At 52.2% G+C, this 27156-nt stretch overlaps 2 protein-coding genes across 6 annotated transcripts in view; one reads left to right on the forward strand and one right to left on the reverse strand.

Annotated features, from left to right (window-relative positions):
* Positions 1-11986, forward strand: LOC125160656 (histone H1.8). The gene is made up of 6 exons (XM_047849820.1): positions 1-100; positions 7794-8053; positions 9793-10156; positions 10412-10414; positions 11259-11320; positions 11638-11986. Exons 1-6 carry the CDS (start codon positions 1-3, stop codon positions 11884-11886), a joined length of 1038 nt encoding a protein of 345 aa, XP_047705776.1. The 3' UTR covers positions 11887-11986.
* Positions 11987-15773: 3787 nt separating this feature from the next.
* The window catches only part of PLXND1 (plexin D1), a 60185-nt gene continuing 48802 nt past the window's right edge, over positions 15774-27156 (reverse strand). Inside the window, exons 22-36 of one of the 5 annotated variants that reach the window (XM_047848690.1) lie at positions 26970-27082; positions 26022-26126; positions 25372-25502; positions 24791-24989; positions 23581-23727; positions 23225-23381; positions 22289-22392; positions 22142-22205; positions 21392-21426; positions 21016-21120; positions 20343-20506; positions 19017-19164; positions 17761-17901; positions 17526-17600; positions 15774-16369 (exon numbers count right to left, since the gene is read on the reverse strand). In XM_047848690.1, coding sequence (XP_047704646.1) covers positions 16331-16369; positions 17526-17600; positions 17761-17901; positions 19017-19164; positions 20343-20506; positions 21016-21120; positions 21392-21426; positions 22142-22205; positions 22289-22392; positions 23225-23381; positions 23581-23727; positions 24791-24989; positions 25372-25502; positions 26022-26126; positions 26970-27082 — 1727 coding nt within the window. In that variant the 3' untranslated portion in view covers positions 15774-16330. Of the gene's footprint in view, positions 17261-17525; positions 17601-17760; positions 17902-19016; positions 19165-20342; positions 20507-21015; positions 21121-21391; positions 21427-21475; positions 21796-22141; positions 22206-22288; positions 22393-23224; positions 23382-23580; positions 23728-24790; positions 24990-25371; positions 25503-26021; positions 26127-26969; positions 27083-27156 lie in introns of those variants that run through there. The other 4 variants (XM_047848689.1, XM_047848688.1, XM_047848692.1 and 1 more) reach the window with 4 other exon arrangements.

Genomic DNA, 27156 nt, shown 5'->3' on the forward strand with positions numbered 1-27156 from the left:
ATGGCTCCTGGGAGCATTGCCTCCAGTGACACCTCCACCTCTTCAGCATCCTTGACCTCCGCAGTGGGGTCATCTGGGCTGTCTGAGTCTGAAAAGCCAGGTAGGCAAAGGGAGGTGGGGTCCTCGTGAGCTGGTTCCCTGCATGTTCTGGACCCTCCTCTGTCATCCAGCCTCCGCTCCTGGCCCTGGCACCCATCCTGGAAGCCGTTTGAATTTTCACCTGCTCATTTGGCAGAAGAGCTGATGCCAGAGGTAGCAGGGCCAGGTACAGCCTGGGGGCTGAGGCTGGCCCAACTCCAGGAAAGCGGGCAGAGCGGGGCCTCTCCAGCTGGAGCCCATTTTCTTTTGGTGGGGAGGGTGGGTGGCCAGCCACAGCTGCAGGGCAGCTAGTTGGAGGGACATTACATTTGATGCAGAGCCGGGCCTTGAATTCAGGGCTGCATCCCAAGTTTCAATCAACAAACAATGCCTAAATGTTTCTCTGGATATAGATAGGTTCATTCCCTCCAGGAGCTCCCAGTCTGATGAGCTAGACTGCCTCACTGATGAGATCCCATTTGATAATCGGGCATGCGCCTTAATGTCAGGAATACGGAGGGCTCTAGGAACCCAGAGCAGTTGCCGACCCACTCTGGGAGATCAAGGAAGGCTCTCTGGAGGAGGCGACCCCTGAAAGAGGGTTAAACCTCATCCAGGACAAGAGGGTGAAGCAGGGGAAGCATTCTGAGGATGAGTAAATACTCCTTCAGAGGAAAAGTTAGAGGGTGGGCTCCAGGTGCCTTGGAGCACACGGCAGAGTTGCTCATCCTGGCTTGGAAAGTCAGGGCAGTATATAAATCATGGTGCTGTGTGGGCCTTAAAGCGAGAACTACCTGATGACCATGGGGGACAAAGGCCAACCAGGCAGGGGGAAGAGCATGGGCAGAGGCCCAGAGGTGAGGGGACTGGGGGAACATCCAGTTATTCACAAGCCCTGCTCTGGCCAGGGGCAGAGTGGCATCACAGGAAGGGGTAGCCTCCTAGGCCTCAGCCAGGGCCTTGGACCCTTACACTGAGGGCCAGCAGGAAGTGAGGGATATGAGAAGAAGGCTGAGACCCTCGGGGTGGGGTGGCGGAGAGAGAATCCCACAAGGAAGGGGTGGAGTGGTGTGGTGGGGAAGGGTACGGAGGTCCAGGAGGTCGTCCAGGTTCTTGCTTGGGTGTCTGGGTAGGTGTGGTGGTGTCATTCCTGGGGAGAGAAGATGGAGGACAAGTTTGGGGAAAAGCTATGACTTCTGGTCCTCCCAGGATGTAGCAGGCATTGAATGATGCGTAATAAGGAATTGAATTCAGCCGCAGGGACTGGGGACAGAGGAGACTTGGGGTGGCTCCCTGGGATAGGGCCTGGTTTGGGGAAGTTGAGGAAGGGTTAGAACACTTCCCACAGGCCAGGCTGGAGGACACTGTAGCTGGGAGGGTACAGATTCCCTAGGGGCTCTATGCCCACTACACAGATGGGAAGACTGAAGCGAGGAGAAGAGAGTGAAACTCCCAAGGTCCTGCAGGTGGCTGACCAGGGACTCCACCCATTCACAAACTTTGGCCCCAAAATGAATATTCCCAGACACTGGGCTCTTCGTGGCCAGGAGACAGCAATGGTTGAATTGGATTAGGTCTCTACGTTTGCTTGACATCTAGAGTCTCTGGCTGTGTTGTTTGTTTGTTTTTTTTCTACTTCGATATGTGTTGGGGGGAAAATTATATATTTATGTGTATTTAACTAACTGATTCTCTTTAAAAAGTCTTTAAGTTTTGCAAATTGATCAGAAACCAACATTTCTTTATTTTTTTTAATTTAATTTATTTTTTAAATTTACATCCAAGTTAGTTAGCATATGGTGCAACAATGATTTCAGGAGTAGATTCCTTAATGACCCTTACCCATTTAGCCCATCCCCCCTCCCACAACCCTCCAGTAACCCTCTGTTTGTTCTCCATATTTAAGAGTCTCTTATGTTTTTGTCCCCCTCCCTGTTTTTATATTATTTTTGCTTTCCTTCCCTTGTGTTCATCTGTTCTGTGTCTTAAAGTCTTATGAGTGCAGTCATATGATATTTGGCGTTGTCTAATTTTGCTTAGCATAATACCCTCTAGTTCCATCCATGTAGTTGCAGATGGCAAGATTTCATTCTTTTTGATTGCCGAGTAATACTCCATTGTATATATATACCACATCTTCTTTATCCATTCATCAGTTGATGGACATTTGGGCTCTTTCCATACTTTGGCTATTGTTGATAGTGCTGCTATAAACATGGGGGTGCATGTGCCCCTTCCAAACAGCATCCCTGTATCCCTTGGATAAATGCCTAGTAGTGCAATTGCTGGGCCATAGGGTAGCTCTATTTTTAGTTTCTTCAGGAACCTCCATACTGTTTTCCAGAGTGGCTGCCCCAGTTTGCATTCCCACCAGTAGTGCAAGAGAGATCCTCCTTCTCCACATCCTCGCCAACATCTGTTGTTGCCTGAGTTGTTAATGTTAGCCATTCTGACAGGTGTGAGGTGGTATCTCATTGTGGTTTTGATTTGTATTTACCTGATGATGAGTGATGTTGAGCATTTTTTAGTATGTCAGTTGGCCATCTGGATGTCTTCTTTGGAGAAGTGTCTATTCATGTCTTTTGCCCATTTCTTCACTGGATTATTTGTTTTTTGGGTGTTGAGTTGGATAAGTTCTTTATAGATTTTGAATACTAACCCTTTATCTGATATGTTATTTGCAAATATCTTCTCCCATTCTGTCGGTTGCCTTTTAGTTTGGCTGATTGTTTCCTTCGCTGCGCTGTGCAGAAGCTTTTTCTTTTGATGAGGTCCCAATAGTTCATTTTTGCTTTTGTTTCCCTTGCCTCCAGAGACGTGTTGAGTAAGAAGTTGCTGTGGCTGAGGTCAAAGAGGTGTTTGCGGGGCGCCTGGGTGGCGCAGTCGGTTAAGCGTCCGACTTCAGCCAGGTCACGATCTCGCAGTCCGTGAGTTCGAGCCCCGCGTCAGGCTCTGGGCTGACGGCTCAGAGCCTGGAGCCTGTTTCCGATTCTGTGTCTCCCTCTCTCTCTGCCCGTCCCCTGTTCATGCTCTGTCTCTCTCTGTCCCAAAAATAAATAAACGTTGAAAAAAAAATTTTAATAAAAAAAAAAAAGAGGTGTTTGCCTGCTTTCTCCTCGAGGATTTTGATGGCTGCCTATCTTACATTTAGGTCTTTCATCCATTTTGAGTTTATTTTTGTGTCTGGTGTAAAAAAATGATCCAGGTTCATTTTTCTGCCTGTTGCTGTCCGGTTTTCCCAGCATCATTTGCTAAAGAGACTGTCTTTATTTCATTGGATATTTTTCCTGCTTAGTTGAAGATTAGTGGGCCATACACTTGTGGACCCATTTCTGGGTTATTGATTCTGTTCCATTGATCTGAGTGTCTGTTTTTGTGCCAGTACCATACTGTCATGATGATTACAGCTTTGTAATACAGCTTTAAGTCTGGGATTGTGATGCCTCCTGCTTTGGTTTTCTTTTTCAAGATTGTTTTGGCTATTCAGGATCTTTTCTGGTTCCATACAAACTTTAGGATTGTTTGTTCTAGTTCTGTGAAGAATGCTGGTGTTATTTTGGTAGGGATTGCATTAAATATGTAGATTGCTTTGGGTAGTATTGACATTTTAACAATATTTGTTATTCCTATCCAGGAGCATGGATATCTTCCTGTGTGTGTGTGTGTGTGTGTGTGTGTGTGTGTGTGTGTGTGCGCGCGCGCCTTCTTCAATTTCTTTCCTAAGCTTTCTATAGTTTTCAGCATATAGATTTTTTATCTCTTTGGTTAGATTTATTCCTAGGTATTTTATGTGTTTTTGGTGCAATTGTAAATGGGATCGATTCTTTGATTTCTCTTTCTGTTGCTTCATGGTTGGTGTATAGGAATGCAACTGATTTCTGTGCATTGATTTTGTATCCTGAAACTTTGCTGAATTCATGGATCAGTTCTAGCAGTTTTTTGGTGGAATCTTTTGGGTTTTCCATATAGAGTATAATGTCATCTGTGAAGAGTGAAAGTTTGACCTCCTCTTGGCCAATTTGGATGCCTTTTATTCCTTTGTGTTGTCTGATGGCTGAGGCTAAGACTTCCAATACTATGTTGAATAACAGTGGCAAGAGTGGACATCCCTGTCTTGTTCCTGACCCTGGGGGGAAAGCTCCCAGTTTTTCCCCATTGAAGATGATATTAGCATTGGGTCTTTCATATATGGCTTTTATGATCTTGAGATACGATCATTCTATCCCTACTTTCTTGACAGACATTCTTGAGGGTTTTTATCAAGAAAGAATGCTGTATTTTGTCAAATGCTTTCTCTGCATCTATTGAGAGGATCACGTGGTTCTTGTCCTTTCTTTTATTGATGTGATGAATCACTTTGAGTGTTTTACGGATATTGAACCAGCCCTGCATCACGGGTATAAATCCCACTTGGTCGTAGTGAATAATTTTTTTAATGTATTGTTGGATCTGGTTGGCTATATCTTGTTGAGGATTTTTGCATCCATGTTCATCAGGGAAATGGGTCTATAGTTCTCCTTTTTAGTGGGGTCTTCAGTTTGGAGTCAAGGTAATGCTGGCTTCATAGAATGAGTTTGGAATTTTTTGTTCCATTTCTATTTTTTTTGGAACAGTTTCAAGAGAATAGGTGTTCACTCTTCCTTAAATGTTTGGTAGAATTCCCTTGGGAAGCCATCTGGCCCTGGAGTCTTGTTTTTTGGGAGATTTTTGATTACTAATTCAATTTCTTTACTGGTTATGGGTCTGTTCAAATTTTCTATTTCTTCCTGTTTCAGTTTTGGTACTTATATGTTTCTGGGAATTTGTCCATTTCTTCCAGATTACCCATTTTATGGGCATATAATTGCTCATAATATTCTCTTATTGTTTGTATTTCTGCTGTGTTGGTTGTGATGTCTCTTTCATCCTTAACTTTATTTATTTGGGTTCTTTCCTTTTTCTTGTTGATAAAACTAGTTAGTGGTTTATCAATTTTGTTAATTCTTTCAAAGAACGAGCTTCTGGTTTCATTGATCTGTTCTATTGGTTGTTGTTGGGGTTTTTTTGTTTTTTTGTTTTTTTTGGTCTCGATAGCATTGATTTCTGCTCTAATCTTTATTATTTCCCATCTGCTGTTGGTTTTGGGTTTTATGTGGTGTTCTTTTTCCAGCTCTTTAAGGTGTAAGGTTAGGTTGTGTATCTGGGAACTTTTTTTCTTCTTTAGGGAGGCCTGGACTGTTATATACTTCCCTCTTATGACTGCCTTTGCTGCATCCCAGAGGTTTTGGTCTGTAGTGTTATCATTCAGAAACCAACATTTCTAATCACATTTAAATCAGGTTTCATATTAAGCCACTTTTATGCACCTTATAGTGACTGACAGCTTCTCACCCCCTTGATCCTATTTTCTTTGGCAACTTAAAATATCACAGCTAATTGAGATATCTCCATAATTCATGTACCATACAATTCACCCATTTAAAGGGTACAGTGGCTGTTAGTATATTCACTGCTGTGTGTTTCTCTCCACAGGCAATTTTAGAATTTTTTCGTGCCCTCAAAAAGAAAACCTGTGCCCAATACAGTTCTGCCCTTACCCACCCACCATCCCCAGTCCCTGGCAACCACTAATCTACTCTCTAGGATTGTCTCATTCAGGACATTTCCTGTAAATGAAATCCTATAGTATGCGACTTTTTGTGACTGGATTCTTGTACCAGCATGTTTCCGAGGAAGTACTTCATTCCTTCTTTTGGCTGGATGATATTCCACTTCATGGTTAAAACCATGCTCTGTTTATTCAATTCATTAGTTTATGGACATTTGGGTTGTTACTTTGTGGCTATTGTAAATAACGTTATGAACGTTCATGTACAAATTTTCTTTTGAACATATGTTTTCATTTATCTGAAGTATACATACCTAGAAGTGCAATTCTCCTATAGCTTTTATTTATGAAAACTTTCAAATGCATGCAGAAGTAGACAGAGTGGTATAGTGGCTCCCATCTACCACCCACACCACTCCCTTCCCTATGTGCCCATCATCCAGCTTCAACACTCACCAGCTCATGGCTACTCTTATTTCACAGTAGTGTTATTTCAAAGCAAATGCCAGACTTATCATTTCATCTATAAATAACCCAGCATTTATCTTTAATTTTTTAAAACAATTTTTAATTGTGGGATGCCTGGGTGTCTCAGTTGGTTGAGCGACCAACTTTGGCTCAGGTCATGATCTCACGGTTTGTGAATTTCAGCCCCGCATCAGGCTCTGTGCTGACAGCTCAGAGCCTGGAGGCTGCTTCTGATTCTGTGTCTCCCTCTCTCTCTGCCCCTCCCCCACTCATGCTCTGTCTCTCTGTCTCAGAAATAAACATAAAAAAATTAAAACAAAAACAATTTTTAATTGATATACAATATTTTATTAGTTTAACCTAGTTATTTATATGCATTATGAAGTGCTTACCATGACAAGTGTAATTATCCTCTGTTACTGCACAAAGTTATCACAGTATTATTGACCATATTTTCTATGCTGTACATTACACCCCCATGATTTATTTATTTCATTACTGGCCGTTTATACCTCTTAATCCCTTCACCTATTTCATCCATTTCCCTGCTCCCCTCTGGCAACCACCAGTTTGTTCTCTGTATTTGAGTCTGTTTCCATTTTGTTTTGTTTAATTTTTTTATTTTCCACATGAAGGTGAATTCATACAGTCTTTGTCATGCTCTGACTTATTTCACTTAAACATAATACCTTCTAGGTCTATCCATGTTGTTGCAAATGACAAGATTAGGGCTGAGTAATAGCCCACTGTATCTATATACCATATTTTCTTTAATCCATTCATCTCTTCATGGATATAGGTTGCTTCCATATCTTGACTACTGCAAATAATGCTACAATGAATGTAGGGATGCATGTATCTTTCTGAACTAGTGTTTTTGTTTCCTTCAGCTAAATACCCAGAAGTGGAATAACGTTTGAGGAACCTCCATACTGCTTTCCATAGAGGCTGTACAAGTTTGCATTCCCCCCTACAGTGCATGATGGTTTCTTTTTCTCCACATCTTTGCCAATACTTAGCTTTAATTTTAGCCATTCTGACAGGTGTGAGGTGCTATCTCATTGTGGTTTTGATTTGTACTTCCCTGATGATCAGTGATGTTGAGCATCTTTTCATGTTGGCCACTTGTATGTCATTGGAGAAAATGTCTATTCAAGTCCTCTGCCCTTTTTTAATCAGTTTGGGTTTTGTTTTGTTTTTTTTTTTTTGTTATTGGGTTGTAGGAGTTCTTTATATATTTTGGATATTAACCCTTTGTCAGGTATATCATTTGCAAATATCTTCTCCCTTCCAGTAGGCTGCCTTTTCATTCTGTGATGGTTTCCTCAGCTGTGCAAAGCTTTGGTTTTCTAAAAGGATTTTGTTTTCTAAAAGGACTATTTAATTCTTTCAGTGAATCTTTATGGAGCTCCTGGTGTGTGCCCAGCCCTATGTCAGTCACTGGGAGACAGTGTCCAGACGAGCAGCACTCCCTGCCCTCAAGGCTCACTGCCCGGTGGGCAGTAGTGCTGACTAGGGCTGCCTTTGATCCCCCAGGTCCCTTGCCCACCCACTGCGGGGCCTGGCTGGTGCCTGGCGGGTGCTCTGCCAGGCATGTGTGTTACTGATTGGGACTGAGGGTGGCCTGGGCTCTGGGTGACGCCCTGCCGTCCATCCGTAGGCCCGAGCCATAGTGGCATCCGAGGGCCACGCCGTCACCCTCCCGTGCTGCGCATGGTTCTGGAGGCGCTGCAGGCCGGAGAGCAGCGCCGGGGCACCTCGGTGGCGGCCATCAAGGTTTACATCCTGCAGAAGTACCCAACGGTGGATGTCCTCCGGCTCAAGTACCTGCTGAAGCAGGCCCTGGCCACCGGCATGCACCGTGGCCTCCTGGTCAGGCCCACCAACTCCAAGGCCAGGGGGGCCACTGGCAGCTTCAAAGTGAGCCTGCTTGGGCTGGGGAATGGGGTTGAGGGAGGTCACAGTGTGGGGGAGCTGGGCCCCAGGGTCAGAGCTTCAGTCCCAGCTCCTCCTCCCTGGCCTCTGTGTGCTGTTCCCCTGCCAAGAGGCCTTTCTCCTCCTGTCTTCTCTCTGTGTTTTTCCTGTGTCTTCTCAGAGGTACCTTCTCCTCCAGGAAGGCTAGGGCCCTGCCCCATCTAAGACCCCCACAGGGCCTCAGTCCCTGCTGTGTCCACCTTCATTCCCCATCAGGTGTGTTCAGTGACCAGGGACCGTCTCAGCTGTGTTCATTTCTGGGTCCTTGGAAGAGCCCCTTCCTGGAATTCTTCACCACGGACGAGGCACACCCAACCATGGGCTCTAGAAGGTCACTGTTGGATGTGTTCCCCATGCTCACTGGCTCCAAACCCCAGGTCTCCAAACCAGGGCTGGAACCTCCCTGGGCCATCACATCCTCCTCTTTCAAAGGGGAGGGTCCCAGAGGGGGGCCATCCAGGCACACCCAGAGCTGAGGGCAGATTTGGCATAAAATCAAGCCCCAGCATGGTGCCACCAGGAAAATCTCAGGGACCCAGATATGGGGTCTGTCTTATCATTGCTGGGCCCCAGCACGTGGCAGTTGCTCTAACAGTAACTGTAGAACACTGTGGAATTTTCTCAGCATACCATGTTCCAGTCCCTGTAGGTGGCTGAGGACAGGAAGTCCCTCATAGAACTCCTGTGTGGAGGTCAGAGCTTGGATACAAGCCATGCCAAGGCCAGGTGCATAGGGTATGGGGAAGGGGAGCAATACAGGGGCACTGGGGTTGCATGTGGCTGGGTTAGGCTGCAGGGCCTGGGAGCTAGTCAGGGAAGTGGGCTGAGGGAGGGGAGGAGGCAGGGAAGGAAGCCCGGTGTGTCATGTAGTTAGAAATGTGTGTATGCTGAGAGGGGATCTGTTTCTGGTCTTCACGGTAATGGGGAGCCATAAGATTTGGGGGGCAAAGGGAGGAATGTCCTTAGAGGCAGGCTCTAGAAGGACAGAGACCACCTGTTTGCCAAGAGCCTCCCCAACTGCCTACTGGTCACTCACTCCCTGAAGGCCCCATTGTAAAGATGGGAAGACTGAGGCCAGTGGGAAAAGAGAAGACTTCCTGAGTTGCACAGGAAGTTAGGAACTCTGAGCTATCAGACTTGGAAGGTCCACCCAAGGGGGAGAAAGGAAGCGGCAGGGAGGCATGGAGGTGTGAGGCATGAGGTGGGGGACAGGAAGGAGAGTCAGAGCCACAGAGATGGGAAAATGTGTGGGTTGGGAGGTCATGGATGGGAGATTCATGAATTAGCATCTCAGAGGACTAGAGTCCGGGCTCCTGGTCGGTGCTGTGCGATTTACTCCCAGGAGCCTGGCTTTGAGACTTCGGGTCCAGGGTAGGGGAGCCCGCCTGCACCCTCCTGACACCCACCTGGGCAGGAGGGAAGAGAGCCTAAGGTGGGTCTAGGAGACTCAGGTCCCCCAACTCCTAAATGGCCACACCCCTCCCTGGAAGAGCAGTGCAGGGATAGAATGTGTCTTCGGCCTCAGGCATTTTGGCCGTGGTCCTGCTCCCCATGCCCCTGACCACCTTCTCTGCCCCCTCCCTCTTTTGGAACAAGGCATTCTCTCTGAGCCTCATGTGGGATGTAGGGGTATGAGACCCTGAGACCTCCTGCTCTCCATTCTACCCCACTCTCTCCTCTACCAGTTAGTTCCCAAGCACAAAAGGAAAGCCCAATCTAGGAAGACATCCGCCATGACAGCCCCCAGGAAACCTGGTGAGGCCAAGGAGAAGGGTCCCAAAAAACCAAGGGAGGCAAAGAAGGACCCTCCCAACCCAGGCGAGGTGAAAAGGGGACCCAAGAAGCCAAGAGAGGCGAGGACAGGTCCTACCAAACTGGATGCAGCCAAGGAGAAGGCTCCCAAGAAGGGCAGCCAGACCAAAGACCAAGAGGCAAGACTGAGTGAGGCCAAGAAGGCCTCCCAACAGCCAGACAAGGCCACGCAGGACCTTCCCAGTGCCACTGGCCCAAGAGGAAAGTCAAAGGTCAAAGGCAGAAGGAGCAACCAAGGTAGGTGTGTGAGTGGGGTGAGAGGAGGGCCTGGGCACAGGGATTTGTGACAGCCATTGGATGTGAGGTAGGACGGAGGGAGAGGCCTGCTCTGGGGAGGGGATTCCTTATCTAGTAAATGTGCCTGAGTGCTTGTCTTGACCTGGAGAGTTGGAGAACCCATGGTAGCTGTGGAGGGTAGGCTTAGGGAAGGGAGAACCCAGAGAGAGGAGGAGCCTGACTCCTCTGAGAGGAATCAGGGGAAGCTTCCTGGAGGAGGTGTCCCAGGGAGGACAACAGGCTGCGCAAAGGCCCAGAGGCATGAAGAGGGTAGAGCTTTTGAAGAAGTGCATATAGTTCGATGTGCAGCGTGAGAAGCAGAAGGGAAAGACTGTGAAGGGCAGCTGGGAGTCCGGACTGTATCTGGAGGACAAGCAATAGCCATGGAAGGACTTTGGGGAACAGCTAGGGTACAGGGTATTGTTTTATTTATGTACATATGTATGTATGTGTGTATTTAAAAAAATTTTTTTAACGTTTATTTATTGTTGAGAGAGAAAGACAGAGTGTAAGCGGGGGAGGGGCAGACAGCGAGGGAGACACAGAATCCAAAGCAGGCTCCAGGCTCTGAGCTGTCAGCACAGAGCCCGACGTGGGGCTCGAACTCATGAACTGTGAGATCATGACCTGAGCAGAAATTGGACACTCAACTGACTGAGCCACCCAGGCACTCCCAGGGTATTTTTAAAAATGTTTCACAGCTGCCATGTGGAAGACAGACTAAAGACTAGAGGCTAATAAAGACCTGTCAGGGGTCTTTATTGTGAGTGAGTGCAGAGTAGGGGGTGTCTGCTTGGTGCCTTGCTGAGGGTGAGGGATGGTCTTCCACAGTCCAGTCAATCCCGCCGCACCCTCCCCCCACCCACCCCGCCAACCCATGAGAGATGTTGTTATCCCTAGTTTGCAGACTAGAGCACCCAGGCTCAGAGTGGTGAAACAATTTGCCCCAGGTCACAGAGCCTGTGAGTGACAAGGTGAGGACAGGGGTCTCTGAACCTTCTGCCCACCAGCAGCTCCTCCTGAAAGGGGTCCTTCCCACATTCCCTCCCTCACTCTCTGACAGATGGTGAGGCCCACAGGAAAACAAAAGCTGGGAGTCAGAATTCAAAATCAACGGTCCCCAAGGTAAGGTGCCTGCATGACTCCCCTGGTCTGGGTCTCTGCGCTGAGCAGGCCAGAGCATGGGTGTCCCACTGGAAGGGACCGTGGGGCAGGGGGTAATTTGCTTTTGTACAAAGCCCAGTTCACTGACTTTTGTCCGGCCCTCTAGTGCTCTGAGGATCATTCTCCCCGCTTCACAAGTAAGAGACAGGCTTAGAGAGGCGGGGTCCCTTGTCTAAAGCCACCCGGAGCTGGGATTTCAGCCCTATTCTCATGGGTTCTGAGCTATGTGTGAACTCTGCCCGGCTCTGTCATCTTGCCCCTGGTTTGCTTTCTTATAGGACAAGAATAGTGTTGCTTCTCCAGCCAAAAAGAAAGAAAACAAGGTCCTTAAAGAAGTTGTTGCCTGTGGGGCCAAGGTGGGGCCCAAAGCCAAGGCCACTGCTCCTCCTAGGGCCAGTGGGTCTAAGACAGTGCCTGCACCCCTGGCCAGGAAGACGGGGGCCCCCAAGGGCCCGAGAAAGCCCGGCATGCCCACCAAGGCTTCGTCGTCCAAACTGGCCAGTACGAAAACAGAAGCTGAAAGCTAGAGCTGGGGTGGAGAGAGACTGAGATTCTGCTCAAGTTTTTATTTCCCAAAAAACCATTACTCTATTTATTTCATTGTAACCTATTTATCAATAAAGGTGTTTTTCCCCTCACAAATTGGTGTGAGGAGAGGCTGAAGTCCAAGGATTTGGCCATCTGGGGCTTGGGCCCATGTAGGAACTCCTGCCCTGCAGGGAGACAGGTTGTACAATGTAAAGGGTTCAAGGCCTGTGGAGGCACAGAAAGGGTGTTAAACCCAGCCTGACATCTGGGACTGCTTCCTGGAGGAGGCAGCTTTTGGTCTTAAAGGATGAGCAGGAGACAGCTGAGGGGAAGGATGCTGCAGGCAGAGGACCCAGCATGTGAGGTGGGGCTGGACATTGTGGTAGAAGGAAGGGTTTTGTGGCTCTGAGAGGAGCATGAGGTGGGGGTAAGGGTGAGGGTTGGGGGAGACGAGGGAAGGTAGACTTTCTCCTGGGGGCAGTGGAGTACCAGGGAGGGTTATAGGCAAGGGGGGGAGACTAAAGTGGTATGTGTTTAGAAAGAGCCCTCTGGCTGCAGAGAGGTGGGTTTGAGTTGCTGAGAGCAGCCAGAGACGATTCAATGCCTAGCAGTGCCCTGTTATAATCAGCAGAAGGAGGGGAGAAGCAAAGGCCCGGCGGTGGGAGCATGCTTGACAGGCTCAAAGAGCTGGAGGAAGGTCCGTGTGGCTCAAGTCCAATGAGGGGGCAGTAATGGGAGATGAGGTCCAGGGTGCTGTGACATTTGTGAGACTCTTCCCATGGAGAGGTGGAGACTACGTCCCTGCCCTTTAAATCTGGGCTCTGTGATTGCTTGAACAGTAGAATATAGTGGAAAGGACATTATGATGCTTTCTGGGCCCAGATCTTAAGAGACTGGCAGCTCCTACTCCCTGTGTGTAGTGTTGGTTTTGGTTTTGGTTTTGGTAGTTGCTCTTAGAACTCCACCACAATGCTGTGGGAAAGCCCAAGAAGCCGGTGGAAAGGAACAGAGGTATCCCAGTTTTCAGCCCCAGCTGCAATCCCTGACCAGTTTGCCAGTCGTAGGAGTGTGCCCCCTTGGATCCAGAACTTCTGGCTGTAGTTAGCTGCCTCGGTTGACACCATGGCCGAACCCTGTCCCAATTGCAGATGCACAGGCAATGGACAGTAGTGTCCCCTTATCTGTGCTTTCGCTTTGTGTGGTTTCATTTACCTGTGGTCATCCATGCTCCGGAGACAGGTGATCTTTCTGACCTATTAGCTGAAGGTCGATAGTAATCTCATGCCACGTCAGGGTGCCTACGTCATTCGCTGACTTCATCTCACCACATGGGCCTTTTATCATCTCCCATCATCACAAGAAGTTATTTCGAGAGACAACATTCACATAATTCTTATCATAGTATAGTATTATAATGGCTCTGTTATTACTTGTTGATCTCTTACTGTGCCTACTTTATAAATTACACTTTATCAAGGGAATGTACGTCTAGAAAGGTACACAGTATATATAGGGTTCATACTGTGCAGTTTCAGGCATCCACTGGAGGTCTTGGAATGCATCCCCTGCAGAGAAGGGGGAACCACTGTAAATAAATGCTGTTGTTTTAAGCCCCTGAGCATTGGGGTGGTTTGTTATGTGGCAGTAGATAACCATGACAAGGACTGCAGGGTAGACCAGGGCTAGACCAGGAAGGGCCTTGTAAACCAGGGTAAGAACTTTGGGTTTCGTTGGTTTTTGTTGTAATTGTGAGGAGGAGCCATTAGACGGTCCTGAGCAGCAGAGTGACAGCAGGGGACAGGGGCAGCAGTGGGAGGCCGGCTCCTGCAGCAGGGGTCCAGGTGAGGGGAGGGCTTAGAAGTAGTGGATTCTGGGTAAAAGTTTAAGACAGGTGCATGGAATTTGCTGAAGGGTTGGATGTAAGAAAGGGGTCACTGATGAGTCTACAGTTTGGGGTCCACACAGCCTGGTAACTCGACAGTGACAATTTCCTGGGGTGAGGACTTGGTTCGGGCAGGAGGCTGCAGAGAGGTGGTCAAAGTGGTGACCACTGAGCACAGGCAGGGCAGAGAAAGAATGGGTGAGTTAGAAGGGAGAGGGAGGTAAACTGGACAGGAATTGGGAAAAAGGGCAGATGGGAGTCAAAGGGAAACTGAGGCAGGCCAGCATGGGGCATGAGGCAGTTCCCTTCCTGTCCCTGCTCTTTCAAAACCCTACCCTCCTTCCTCGAATCCCACATGAGGCTTTTTCTAGCTGTGCTGACAGCCTCCCTGGGGTATCTGTAGTGTGGCTGCCGGCAGGGCCCCGAGGGTACTTTGAGCAGATGGCAGGGGCTGGGCCAGCACTTTCCTTGGAGAGGGTCTGGTTGTGCCTCTGCTCCTTTCATGGTTTGGCAGGGGGTTGTGGGAGGCACCCGGCCAGGCTCTGGGGCGGCATTCCGGAGCCTCACAACTCCATGAGCTAGGAGCGGGTTAGCATTCCTGGCCTGGCAGAGGCCGGGCAGCATCCAGTACCCATGAGACACGGACGAGTCTCCTCCCCGCTTGAGGACACTGCGCTGAAGGTCTCCACCTCCCATGACCCTCGGACAGCGAAGACACTCCTGAGGCTGCAAGGCAAGTCTTCAGGGCCCCAGATAAGAACTGTGGACAATTCACAGAAGTTGCCCACCTTCCGTGTTGAGAAATGACCCCAGAAACCAGAGCTTTCCTCCATGTGCAAATGTGTTGTGAAACTTCAAGAAGGAATTGCATGTTAATCAGGCATGAAAACAGGCTGCAGAATATTTAATGACACGGAAAGATGTTACTGACATATTGTTGCATGGGGGAAAGGCAGGTTACAAAATGGTGTGTACACCCTGGTCCCGAATTTTATTCAGCCCCCGACCCAGGCAGGCACACAATCTGGACCGACATTCTCTGAGACATTGACCTTGGGTGGGTTCGCATAGCTTTATTTTCTAAGTGCTTTTTGTACTTCCTGACATTTCTGCAGGAAACCTGTGTTCACAAATCACACCAAAAAAAAAAAAAAAATCCCTATCAAATGTGTCAATAACTTAAATTAGAAAATCTGCTTAATAAAAAGGAATCAGTGCTCAGAATAGAAAATTTGAAAAGATAAAGAATCTGTCCCCACCCCGAAGCCAGTACAGGAAAAGGCTATTTTTAAAGCTAAAAATTGTTTATTTTTCTTTTCTCACTTCTCTGTTCTCATTAATTCTAGAACTGGTATTTGTGGGATTTTGTTTCAATTGTATGAATTTTTCTGTCCTAGTTCTTATTCTTGATAAATGTATAGTTTTTTTCCCCATTATGATGGAAAAATAATTAACTTGAGTAGCTTCTAATTGGGAGCCAGTTTGCTAATGACCTTTTCCTGGGGGGTGGCGTTGAACACCCCCCCCCCCCACCAGCTTCGGCCCCGAGCCAGCAGGGTGGGCCGGGGGTTCTGTGGCAGTGCTGACCCTGAGGAAGGTTAACTGCTGTGAGGAACAGATTGCCCCACTGGAAACAGTCCAGGGTTACACCGGCCTTGGGGAAACTGCGTATTTCCTCACGTGAAAAAATGGGGTTTTCAAGATTGATGAGATATTCAAGGGGCATGTGTAAACATCAGCTGTCTTCCTAGGACAGTCACCTTGACCTCCCCACCCATTTGGGGTCCACTGTGGAGACCGCCTGGAGGAAGCACAAATGAGAAGAATAGGGAGGCCGTGCAACCTGGTTTGTGTCCCCACTTTGCTGCTCCCTGGCTATATGACCTGCGGGGGTGGGGGGCGGAATTCCTCCACTGCATTGAGAGTCAGTTTCTACATCTGTGAAATGGGCATAATATTCTGTTCCTCACAGGCCTGTTCTAAAGGTAAGTAGGAGCAGGACCCACATGGCAGCTACGACATCTTCCTGGAGGTCCCATGGATGCCCTCCAAGCTCAGGAAGGTCGGCTATGGGTCAGGCCCAGAGCAAGCAGACATTGTCCCACTGAATCCTGCCATTGCCTTCCCAAAACTAAGGTATCTGCCCAAGCTTGTGAACGAGGATGGCAGAGGCAGGGCTCTAAACCTGGCTGCCCTCTCCTTTCTACTACAAGCTCACCTTTCCCTCCTTGGCCATCTCAGGATAAAGGCTGGAGTCCACGCAGGTTTTCCCATCAGGCTTTTATTATAAAGAAGGTTCCAGAGCTTCCCAGCCACCCCCTCCAGCCCAGCCCCCACGGGCTCGGAGCCAGTCCCAGTGCTGGCTGGGTCTGCTGCAGGGGGAGCCGGGTCAGCCATGGAGGGTTGCTTCTGACAGGAACAGAATGGGTGATTTTTTTCAGGCCTTTGGGGGGGGGGGGGTCTCTGCCAGGTCTGCCTGTCCTCTGGAACAGTCATTTCCAGTGTTATGTTGGGAGCCCCTAGGGACCCCTCCCCGGGTCCTCTGCACAAGCAGCAGCTATTCACAGTTGGCGCGTGAGAAGTTTTTTAATATATAAAAGCTTTAAAAAAAAAAAAGTGGTGCTATCTTTAGAAACACTTCCAGCAAGATCAAGTAGCCCAGCTACAGCCTTGGTGCAACTTAGCCCCCTCCCCTCCCTTCAGCACCTGTCCCCTCGTCCTCTGCCCGCCCCAGCTTGTGGGAAAGCCCACGGAGCCTGCCCACGGGCCGTGGGCACTGCCCACTCCACCAGCAGCCGCTCAAGCAACCACAATCTGACACCGCTTGAAACCGTGTGCCACCAGAGTCCTCTCTGGGTGACAGCAGACGGAGACAACATTGTGGTGGCCGACGCAGAAACCGATCCAGGGCTGGTGCAAGGAGGCCTCCCCTCTGCCACATTGGATGAGGTAGTGTTTCCGGCTGCGGCCTCTGGGCCGGGGGGCTCTGCTTGAGGGCGCTGGGCCATGTAGGGCAGGGCTTCAGCAGCAGTGGTGGTGGTGGCAGAGCTGGGGGTGGGGAGGCTCTGGCCAGGCTGTGCTGGTGGGGGGCAGGGGCTGGGGGTGGGTGAGCGGCAGGAGCCTTACCAGGCACTGGCTGCAGCTTTCAAGTCCCCAGCCCAGAGATCAGGTCTGGGGGCAGGTGGGAGGGGCCAGAGAGAGGTGCCCAAGGGGCCAGGGCTGGGGGGTTCCTCTGCCAGGCTCAGAGGGGCCCTTCCATTCCCCCTCCCCAGAAGCTGACTCTGCTCAGTCATTTCCCAGCCGCAGTCAGAGGCACGGGGATCAAAGTGAAGTCGAGGGCAGCGTGTCCCTCGCCAGCACCGTCTCCCACAGGCTCAGGCCTCACTGTAGCACTCATAGATGTTGTCCTCCATCAGAGCCACCACCTGCTCAAACTTGTGCTGCAGCTGGGTCCTCCGGGCAGTGGGGTTCGCCTCCAAGGCAGTCATGATCTGACAGGGAAGCAGGGGGCAGCTGGGTCACAGCCAGAGGCCCTGGGCCCCAGAGGCTCCCACCACAGTGGGGGAACAATCTACTCGCTGCCTGATTTCTACTGCTGGCAACCAACACCTAAAGCACAAATGTCCTGGGATGTGAATACTTGAGCAGGAAACTTTCCTTGGGTTTTCCTGAGCAGAGTGCAGGTGGGCAGGGCAGAAAGCCGGGGGGGGGGGGGGGGGGTGGGCACCATGACCCCAGGCCCGCAGGGGTACTCACCTGTGTGCGATACCTCTTGGCATATTTGTAGATCTCAGCCATGGCCACGTTGGTGTTGAACTCGTTCTGGTATTTCTGTAAGGAAGCAGGTGGGAGTGGGGAGGGGTGGTTAACCCACCCTTCAAAACAGGCCCTGGCCCAGCCCCAAGGCTTCCACACAAGCCCCCAGCTTCCCGCAGCCCCTCCTTGGGGGTCAGGTCCCGAGCCCACAGGGCCCCTCTGGAGCCTGCCGCACCCGCGATTCCTCGGCCAGGTGCGCGTTCATCTCCTGCTCGCTGAGCGGCGTCATGTCGTGGATCTGCTTGTAATAGCGCTGCACGATCTTCCGGTACTCAGGAATCTCCTTGGCATAGAGGAGCTTGTTGGTCGGAGAATCCTGGGCAGAGAGGAGTGGGGCGGCAGGCAGATAAGGCAGCGGGCGGAGACCAGATCTGTCTGTTTCTGGACAAGCCCTCGTCCGTCGGCCACACAAAGGGCCCCATCACTTTGGACCAGGGGCTCTTTGCCCCTTCCCAGTGCTGCCCTTTGGCATGGAACCCCTGCCCTATTTTCTATGGGACTGAAGGGGGAACCACTCCCTTTAGGGGGAAAAGTGCACAGGCTCTGCGCCAACTCTTTGTCGCACGCTGGCTGTTTCGTTTGTATCCTCACTTAGGGTTATGGGTCTTGGTGGCTAAGATTGTTGGAAGCCCGATTGCTGGCTCAGTGGAATATTTCCCACTGCATGTTTCCAACGCCTGAAAGCAAAACGCGCCAAGTACGCTCCCAGTTCTTTGTCACGGGCATCTTGCCTACGGAGACCGTATGTGAGAAGTGATGGCATTCTCTCTCTCTCATGGCCTCTGAAAGTCATGGGCTGAAGGTAGGGCCATGCACCCGCCATCCTGTAGTGCCTGGTCTAATTATACCATCTCGTTAATGTTCACAGCAGCCAGCATTGTCCCCCACCTCCCTGCCCCTGGCCAGGTAGTTCCCTCTGCCTAGAATGCAGTTCTCCCTCCTCTCCACTCTCTAAAACCAGCCGGATCCTCCCCCTGCAGAGCTCTTGGGGATATCCCTCCCGTGTGCATCTCAGAGGTCTTGGTCCCCTGTTCCCCTCTGCCCACTCTTTTACTCAGTGCCCACTCACAGGCTCTTGACCATCAGGACTGCTACTTGGAACCTGGCTGATTCCTTCATGATACTGTACCTGACCAAGCAGGTTTCCCACATTGATACTGGCTTCCCCGGGCCTGGCCCTATGGCCTAAATGTTGGAAGGTGGTGCTGGGCACACCTGAGGCAGGTGCAGGGTTTCTGACCACAGGGGCCAGTTTCTGGGCACCTGCCTCTGTTGGAACATCCCTGCTCATCCCATGTCCCCACCAACCCCCTTCGCCCCAGCCATGAGCTCCTTGGGTTCCTCTCCCAGGAAGATCTGAGGCCCATGCACCCCACCTGGGCACCCTCCTCCCACTCTGACAGTGGGCTGCCCGCCCCAGGAGCAGCAGACCTTGCCCAGCTGGAGGTCGGAGATGGAGCAGGCATCAATGAAAGCCTGAGCGATGACAGAGAGGCAGGCGTCGATGTGGTCTGTCTTGTCAATGTCGAAGACAAACTGGGGGTTCTTCAGAATGTTTACCCAGAACCGGAGAGGAAGGCTATGGGATGGGAGTGATGGAGGTGGGGTGAGGGGTGGGGCAGCAAAGGAAGTGGTCATTGAGGGGTTCGAAGGAGGGAGGCAGCCAGGCCCAGAGGACAGGCTGGCTTTACCCCCTGCCCCCCCAAGGTCAGAGGGGCTTAGACCCAAGACAGAACCTCCGTTTGTTCATCCATAAATAGGGTTGATGATCATCTCTGCCAGCTGTAGCAGCTGAGGGGCCAAGAGCTGGGTTTCTGGCATGCAGCGGGCAGGACACTGGGGCAGGGGCTGCAGGCCCAGGCTACCTTCATACCCACTCCCAACCCCCCACAGAACCTTCTGCTCTCACAAGGGAGCCTCAAGCCAAGTCCTGGTTCTCATTAGAAGAACCACCCCCCCCCCCCCAACCCTGCCCTGCCTGGCAGCACATGGCTCCTCCTCCTCCCAGCCCTTGCACAGCAGCAGGAAGTCCACCATTAGCTGGGGCCACTGAGCAGCCAGAAAGGGCTGAGGGAGGGCAGGGCCTGGATCTTTGGCCTTGGTCTCAGGAGGCCAGAGAGGGTTGGTAGTGCCCCCACCCCAGGGCCACCCACTGACTCAATAGCTTGGAGTGGAGGACCCTCCCCCAGAGGTCTGAGAAGCCCCTGCAGCTGCACAGTAACTTCTAGGCGTCATTTTTACTGAGGTTCAGGCTGAAGTTTTCAACAAGTTGTGGGGTTCTGTGACCTGGAAAGCCTTAAAGGAAGGCTATGAACTGGGTATAGGAGTCAGATCTCGTGGGTTTGAGCCTGGTTCTGCCACTGCAAGGGCTGTGTGATCTTGGGTGGGCACTGCTCTGTGAGCCTTGTGCTTCTCATCTGTCAAATGGAGCTGAGGGTACCCGCCCAAGAGGGGTGGAAGAGAGAAATGATGGTAAAGACAAAACTTATACAATGCTTGCTTTTAGTTAATTCTTACAATTAAGGTGGATCACTTTTATTGCCCTGGTTTTACAGCTGGGAATACTAAAGCACAGAGAGGTGAAGTCACTTATCCAAAGTCACACAGCTAGGAAGCGGCAAAAGAGGAACTGAATCCAGGCAGGTGGACTGAGAGACCAGGGTCTGAACTGCTGCACTATTGCTGCCCATGTTGAAACAATGAAGCCGCACATGCCTCCCTGCCTGCCCGCCGCCCACACACCATTGGCCCACCAACCTGTTGGTCTTCCATATGTGCAGAGTGTCAGGATCTGAGATCCCCCTCTTCTCAGCCTGCTCCTCCAGGAAGTCAAAGAAGTACTTGACGGCCAGTGGCGGCTTGTCTTCACGGATGCTCAGGATGGCCTTGAACAGGTCATCCAGAAACTTCTGCAGTGTACCCTGCAGAGGAGTGGGGTGGTTACGGTCAGCCCAGGGTCATGTGGGGAGGGGAGTGTGCACCTCTCCTAGCTTCAGGGAGCTCGGAGTGCTTGGGATGGTGAATGGGAAAGCCATAATACTATCAGGCTGGTCACCTAACTTCTCTGGACCTTGGTTTTCTTCTCAGTGAAATAGGTTAGTGAAATTCTCCTCCCAGGGGTACTGAAAGGACTAATCCAAATACTGGAGCACAAAGCGGGGAATGGGTAAGGCCACCTGAGCTATGTGACCTTGGGGGCAGTACTGACCCCTCTGGGCCTCTGCTGCCCTGTTACTTTGGCTAATACAGAAGTTGTCTGTTAGGCACCTTTCATGGCTGTGAGCAAATCACTCCCCAGGAGCAGCACAAAGCCCTCAGCCTCTCATGCAGGGAGCCCTTCTGCCCCCACAGAACTCTACCCCCCCCCCCCACCATACCCAGGCATGTACACATAGCTGGCCCGTTGACAGGGAGGAGAGGTGAGGCCCACCTTGGTGGACAGCAGGCGAGTCAGGTAGATCTCTGGTAGCACCTTCTTGCGGTGGCTCTGCCGGTGGGACTTCTTGGGCTCTGCCAGCTCGTCCGTGGGCAACACCTAGGAGGCCAGGAAGGGGGCCAGTCCAGCACCTGGTACCACCCTTGGCCATCCTGTGGGCGGTCTAATCCCACAACCCACAGGTATCTGGCTCCACATGCGCTTTGTGGTGCCCAAGGGATGAGGGTGATTCTGGGACCTACCCTCTGCTCCCTAGTCCCCAGCCTTTCCCAGGGCTGGGAATGTTTTCCCCAGAGGCCTAGGGTGGCAGGAAGCCAAGTCCACACCCGGTGAGGGCGGGCGCCCCCAGGGCCAGAGGCCGGGCACTTACCAGATGGAAATACTTCTCCGTGTCCAAGTCTTTCACTGTGAGATGGAAAACACAATAAATAAACAAGAGAGAGGAGGGGAGACAAACAGAAATGGAGACATTAAGATGGAGAGAGGCAGAGAGAGAGAGATCCAGAGAGACACCGAGAATGAGATAGAGGCAGTGAGAAACAGACACATGAGAAAGGAGAAACAGAGGGACAGAGAGAGAGTCAACAGATGGACAGGGGAAAGACTCTCAGAGGGGAAAAGGCTGGCTGCCCTCACCCCCTCCGCTGCCCAACCCAGACCTCCTAAGTTGTGGGGACAGGCCCAAGGTCCTGCTCCTGACCTCAGGAGGGAACCCTGAGATGCCGGGAGCCGAGGACCCCATGCCTGGCAGCTGGGCAGCTGGGCCTGGGGAGCCTGAGGGTGTGGATGGGGGTGGAATTGAGGCAGGGACACAGCCTGAAGCCCAGATGGACAGACCAGCTCCCCCTCCAGCCTGGCAGCTGCCCAGACCTCTTGAAACCACATCCCGCCCTTTTGGGGCCTCTCTCTGGCTGCCCGCAGGATACTAGCCTGAGGAGGCCTGGCCACAGGCCCTGCCCAAGCAGTAGTGGGGCAGAGGGGCTGGCCTGGCCCTTGCCTCAACCAAGGAGACAATAGTCCGGCCCAGTCCTGCCTCTTAAAGCCTCAGGTTCCCTATGATGACTGCTCAGAAAGAGCCCAGGCCTGGCCTAGACACCCTCCCCATGTCCACCGGTGCTACCTCGGCCCAGTGTGTTGTCCTTCTTGTCTGTGAGGCTCATGGCCAGGGAGGCACCTTCGGGGATCTGACAGGAGGGGAGAGGCCGAGGTCAGAGGTCAGAAGTTAGGGAGGGTGGAAGTGGGGGATGGGTGGGGCCGGGGCCCTCACCTTGTAGTGGGCCAGTGTGTTGAGCTTCTTGCGGCCATCTTCCACCACAGACGTGTCATCCAGGTCCCGGAGGATATAGCTCTGTGTGCTCGAGGCGAACCACTCTGGGGGCAGGGAGCAGGGTGTCAGGGGCGGGGAGCTGGCTGGAGGGCGCAGCACCAGCCTGGGCCCCCCAGGGAGAGGTCTCTTGCTCTCTCTGTGGAACCCAGGGCAAGCCATGCCTCTCTCTGAGCCTCTATTTTTCCATCTGTAGAATGGGGAGGAGGAAAAAGATCCAGACGAGAGAGTATGGTGGGCACAGAGCAGGTTTAGAAATGTCCTCATTTTTGACATTGTTACTTTATTAATGCCAATGAAATAAAAGGTACCGCGTGTGAAAGGGATCACATACCTTCCATGACCCCACTGTCCTTAGGTACAGACTCTGCCCTTCCAGGATCTGGGTGACTGAGTGCCTGCCCAACCTCATCACCTACCCCATCCTGGCCCCGGCCTACCAGCCCTGGCGAGCAACCTGCTGTGAACAGTCACTGTACCTAGCACCTATTTATCATCAGAACCTGGTGCTTGCAACAGAACCTGGACAGACCAGGTGCTATGAAAAGCCTGTGGTCATAGAACAAATGTTCTCAGCTTTTTGGTCTAACTAGAACTCCTATGCATCCCTCAAAACCCACTCCAACTCCCCCTCCTTGAGGAAGCCTTTCCTGAATACTTTTTGCTGTTGTTTGCCGCTTGCTCACACTGCAGTACCCGTCTCCCTGCCAGAATAGGAGCTCCCTGGTGATGGGCATCTTGTCTGATCATCCATCTCCATGTCCCCGGTGCCTCAGTTAACGTACATTCACTAACTGAAAGGAGTACACAACCAAGGCAAGGGACAGCTCCCGCTGGAGCAGCCCAAAGGCTAAGGCCCGCCACCCGGCCCCTGCCCACCGAGGTCAACGTCCTCCGCGCGTGGCCACTGAGAGTAGGGCACATTCTTGCAGAAGGCTTCCAGAATCTTCTCTTTGACCTGTGTCAGCGTGTCTGTGTCCATGGCCCGCACACTCAGCGAGTCCATGCCACAGCCCTGGAAGGACACGTTCAGGTTCTGCATGAGACAAGAGAAGACAGTCAGCGAGTCCCTTCCATCGCTACCCAGGGCCCAGGCAAGGCAACAGCCTGCCCAGGGCGGCTGGGTCACGATTAAGGTCAGGATGCTCCGGGCATGTGGGTTCCCCTCCCAGTCAGCCTGGGAGATGGTTCCCACCTTGCTGCCCAGCTAGCTGCCCTGGTTCCGCCCAACTCACCCGGGGCTTGGCCTCAATGTTCTCCCGCAGCAGCCACTCCTCGTTGAGTGTGTAGCGGGCCTTGCCTGTGATGGCATCAATGGAGCCCTTGTTGATCTGCTGCTTGATGGCGCACAGGAGCAGGAAGAATGGCTCCCCAACTGTTTCCTGGGGTGTGCACAGGGCTGTCAGAGGCCCAGCCTGCCCAGCCCAGCCCGCACTGCCTCCCTGCCCACCCTCCATGTTCCAGGTCCCAAGCCTTTGGCATGCTGTGGCCCCCACCTTGAATGCCTTCACTACCCCTTCCGCTAACACCGCCACACTGTGTAACATCCTCCTTTTGGATCCTGGTGTCATTCTCCCCACATCTCCCTGCCTCCTGTCCACTACACCCCCTCCCGCCCCCTGTGTCTCCATGGATTCTAAGGTGGAAAACCACTGTCTGGGGGCAGGCACATTCATTTGGTCATCCCAGCAACTCTTCCAGGCATGGGATATCCCCCTCGCTGCTGAGGCTCAGAGAGGACAATCAACCTTCCTAGGGTCACCCAGTGGGGAGGTAGCAGAGCTAGACTCGAGCCCCCAGATCAGCTGGCTCCCAGGCCCGTGACTCTGCTAAGCCACCCAGGGTGCGTTTAGGGAGAACTAGAACACGGAATGTGGTGTCAAATCACAAGCTGGTGAGTAGAGAGAGTCTTGGGCCAGGCTGGGCCTCATACCCCAACCCTCCCGCTAAGCCCTCAGACCCGAGCTTAGGGTTGCCTCTTCCAGGAAGCCACCTTGAGCCCTCTAACCGGGTCCAAGGCATCGGTGGTGGAGTGCCACTGTGTGGCATTTATCGCTCTGTATTTTAATTGACATTTCCACACCTGTCCGCTCTAAGCCTGGGGGAATCTTAAGGGCTGGGACTGGGCCTGATTTATCATGTGAACTCAGAGCTGTGGCCCAAAGGCACGCAAGGGAGGGTTTGATGACCAAGACAGCAATCTTCCAGAACAAAGCCCGGTGACAGTCTCTGTTCTGCCCTGAGCTTGCTCCGAGCCCCTACAGGAAGCCAGGCCAGGCTTCCCTGAGCCTCAGTTCCCCTGTCTGTATAATGGACCCTCTAGGACTCTCCTTGCTCCCTGAGCCCCCCTTTCCTCATCTGCACAAAGATGACAGAGTTGACGTGACATGGGCTTGGGAGGTGGTGGTCCCCACTGCCCTGGTGGTGCAGCTCCGCCCCCCTCACCCGCAGACAGCTGTACATGCAGATGGACATCCAGTTGGTGAGCATCTTCTCAACCACAGACTCTGTGCGCCGCAACATGAGCTTAGGGTTCTTGGCAGCCGAGGCATCGATGAGGTCCACCAGCAGCTCCTTCATGATGCCCGTGTAGTACTCGAGCTTGCCGTGGAGCGCGATGGTCAGCAGGGAGGCCAGGCTGCACCTGCGGGTGGGTGTGGGGCATCAGCACTGGCTGCAGCCAGAGGCCCTGGGATCTGAGGAGTGGGAGGAGGGGGTGCCGGTGTTGCCTCGTGGCCCTGGCGAGCCCAAGTATGCCTGTGTGGGTGGTGCCTGGCAGATGGGTGGGCACAGCTCAAACCCACCTGGAGAAAGGGCCACTTTCTCTAGCATCCACAGTAACCGCTGTGCCCACGAGCCTAGACCTTGGGCATCCAGGCCCAGAAAAGTCAGGAAAGGGCCTGGTGCTGGGTAGATGCCCATTGCCTAGTGGGCAAGGTGATTTGCAAACTGCCCCACCCAACCCAGGACGGGCTGTGTGGCCTCTGACAGGCCCCTGTCCCTCTCCCAGAGCCTTGCAGCCTGACCTGTCACGCACTGCAAAGTCTTTCTGTTGCTCCAGCGCATGCACGAAAACAATGAGGAAGTGCTTATTGTTGAGCAATGAGGAGAACAGGCTGATCCCCTCTTCCATGTTGGGCCGGCAGCTTTCCGGGATCTGCGGAAGCAATTGGTGCTGGGGAGTCCACAGGGGTTTGGTGCCTCTACCAGGCCTAGGAGTCAGCACTTATAATGCCCTGAATGTCTCCTTGAATGCCTCCTGGGATGGGGAGCTCACCACCTTTTCATGGTAGAGGTCTCTTAACTCCCCATGACTGGGAATAACGGCTCAATTGAGCTGAAAAATGGGGCTCACAGAAGGTCAAAGGTGCCTGGAGGTAACCCAGATTCCTTCTACGTGAGAACCTCTCATTTTCCATTCTCTAAGCAGCAGATGGAGTGGGATATCCAGAAGGGCCCAATCCTCTCTCCTCACTACCTGGCTTAGGGTCAGCACTTACCACACCCTGAATGGACACTTGAATGCCTCCTGGGATGAAGGGCTCATTATCTTGCAATAACTGACTCCTTCCTCCCAACTCCTGGTGATTCGGACCCGTGGATCAGATGAACAGGAAAGCAGGGCCCAAAGAGGGGTGGGTTGGCTCTAAGTCATGCACCTGCATGGGGTACTCACCTTCCATTCTCCCAGCAATGGGTGGGTCTCCTGCACCGGGGCACTGCCCTGGGAGTTGAGGGTCTGGGAGGGCAGCACATAACGTTCTTCATAGAGAGAGGAACACTGTAGGGGCAGACCACCCCCCAGCATCTCAGCAGGGCTGCGTCTCCCCTCACCAGCACACAAGGGCCGCTCAACAAATGCAAAGGGATGCCTTGTCAAGGAAGAAGAGGCAGTAGGCCATGCGCAGGGCCTTAAGGGTCCAGAGACCCAAGGGGCTTCATGGGGGAAAGGAAAGGGTGGAACCTCACGACACAAGGTGTGGCAATGCACAAGGCTTAAGAGGAAGCAAAAGCAGCTCAGTGGGGAACGGGAGAAAGCGCAGAGGCCAGCGGGAACTACAGCGTGGCCTTGTTTGGGCTGCCGCAGGGTAAACAGTGCAGAAGGGCAAGAAGCAGGGTAGTGGACACCAGCACATACGCTCTTGCTGGGCCCGGGAAGGGGGGGACAGGGCAGCAGCCCCTGGAACGCAAAGAGGGGTGGGAGGCTTGAGGTAGAGTCCCGTGGGCAGGAGGAGGGGACGTGGAGACCAAAAGCCTGACTGGGAAGGGGCCCACCAGGGCTGAGAGAGGCTGGGGGGGCGGGCACTGGGGGCTAGGAGAGCCCCCTTAGTGAAGGGAGAGGCAGGCCCTACCCGCCAGGAGAGTGGGGCTAAGAGCCGGCTTCCATACGGACAGTTAAACATCAAATGAATAGAGAAGAGTGAGAGGAGAAACTGGGACCCCTCCCTTGGCAGGCGAGGGCAGATAGCCAGGGCTGCCATAAATGTGCATGCAGGTTACGCATTGCTCAAGGGGTCCACGTAGCACCAAGTTTTCCCATCTGCTTAAAAGTGCCCTCTAGGTTGGCATGGCTCAGAAAGAGATCAAGGAACCCCTGAGGTGACTGGCAAGGGTGCCGGCTGACCTTAGGGAAGAAGGTGCGGGTCACAAAGTGCTTATACTCCAGGAAAGGGATGCCCTGGCTGCGGTTCAGCTCCTTGGTCAGATCAGTCATGTCTGTCTGCAGCTCGGCAAACCCTGGTGGATAGGCAGGGAGCTGTGAGTAGATCCTGAACCCATTCCCCAGATGGGAAAGCCAAGGTCCACAGTCC

The sequence above is a fragment of the Prionailurus viverrinus genome, chromosome A2 (genome assembly GCF_022837055.1).
Source record: "Prionailurus viverrinus isolate Anna chromosome A2, UM_Priviv_1.0, whole genome shotgun sequence".
Taxonomy (NCBI): Eukaryota; Metazoa; Chordata; class Mammalia; order Carnivora; family Felidae; genus Prionailurus; species Prionailurus viverrinus.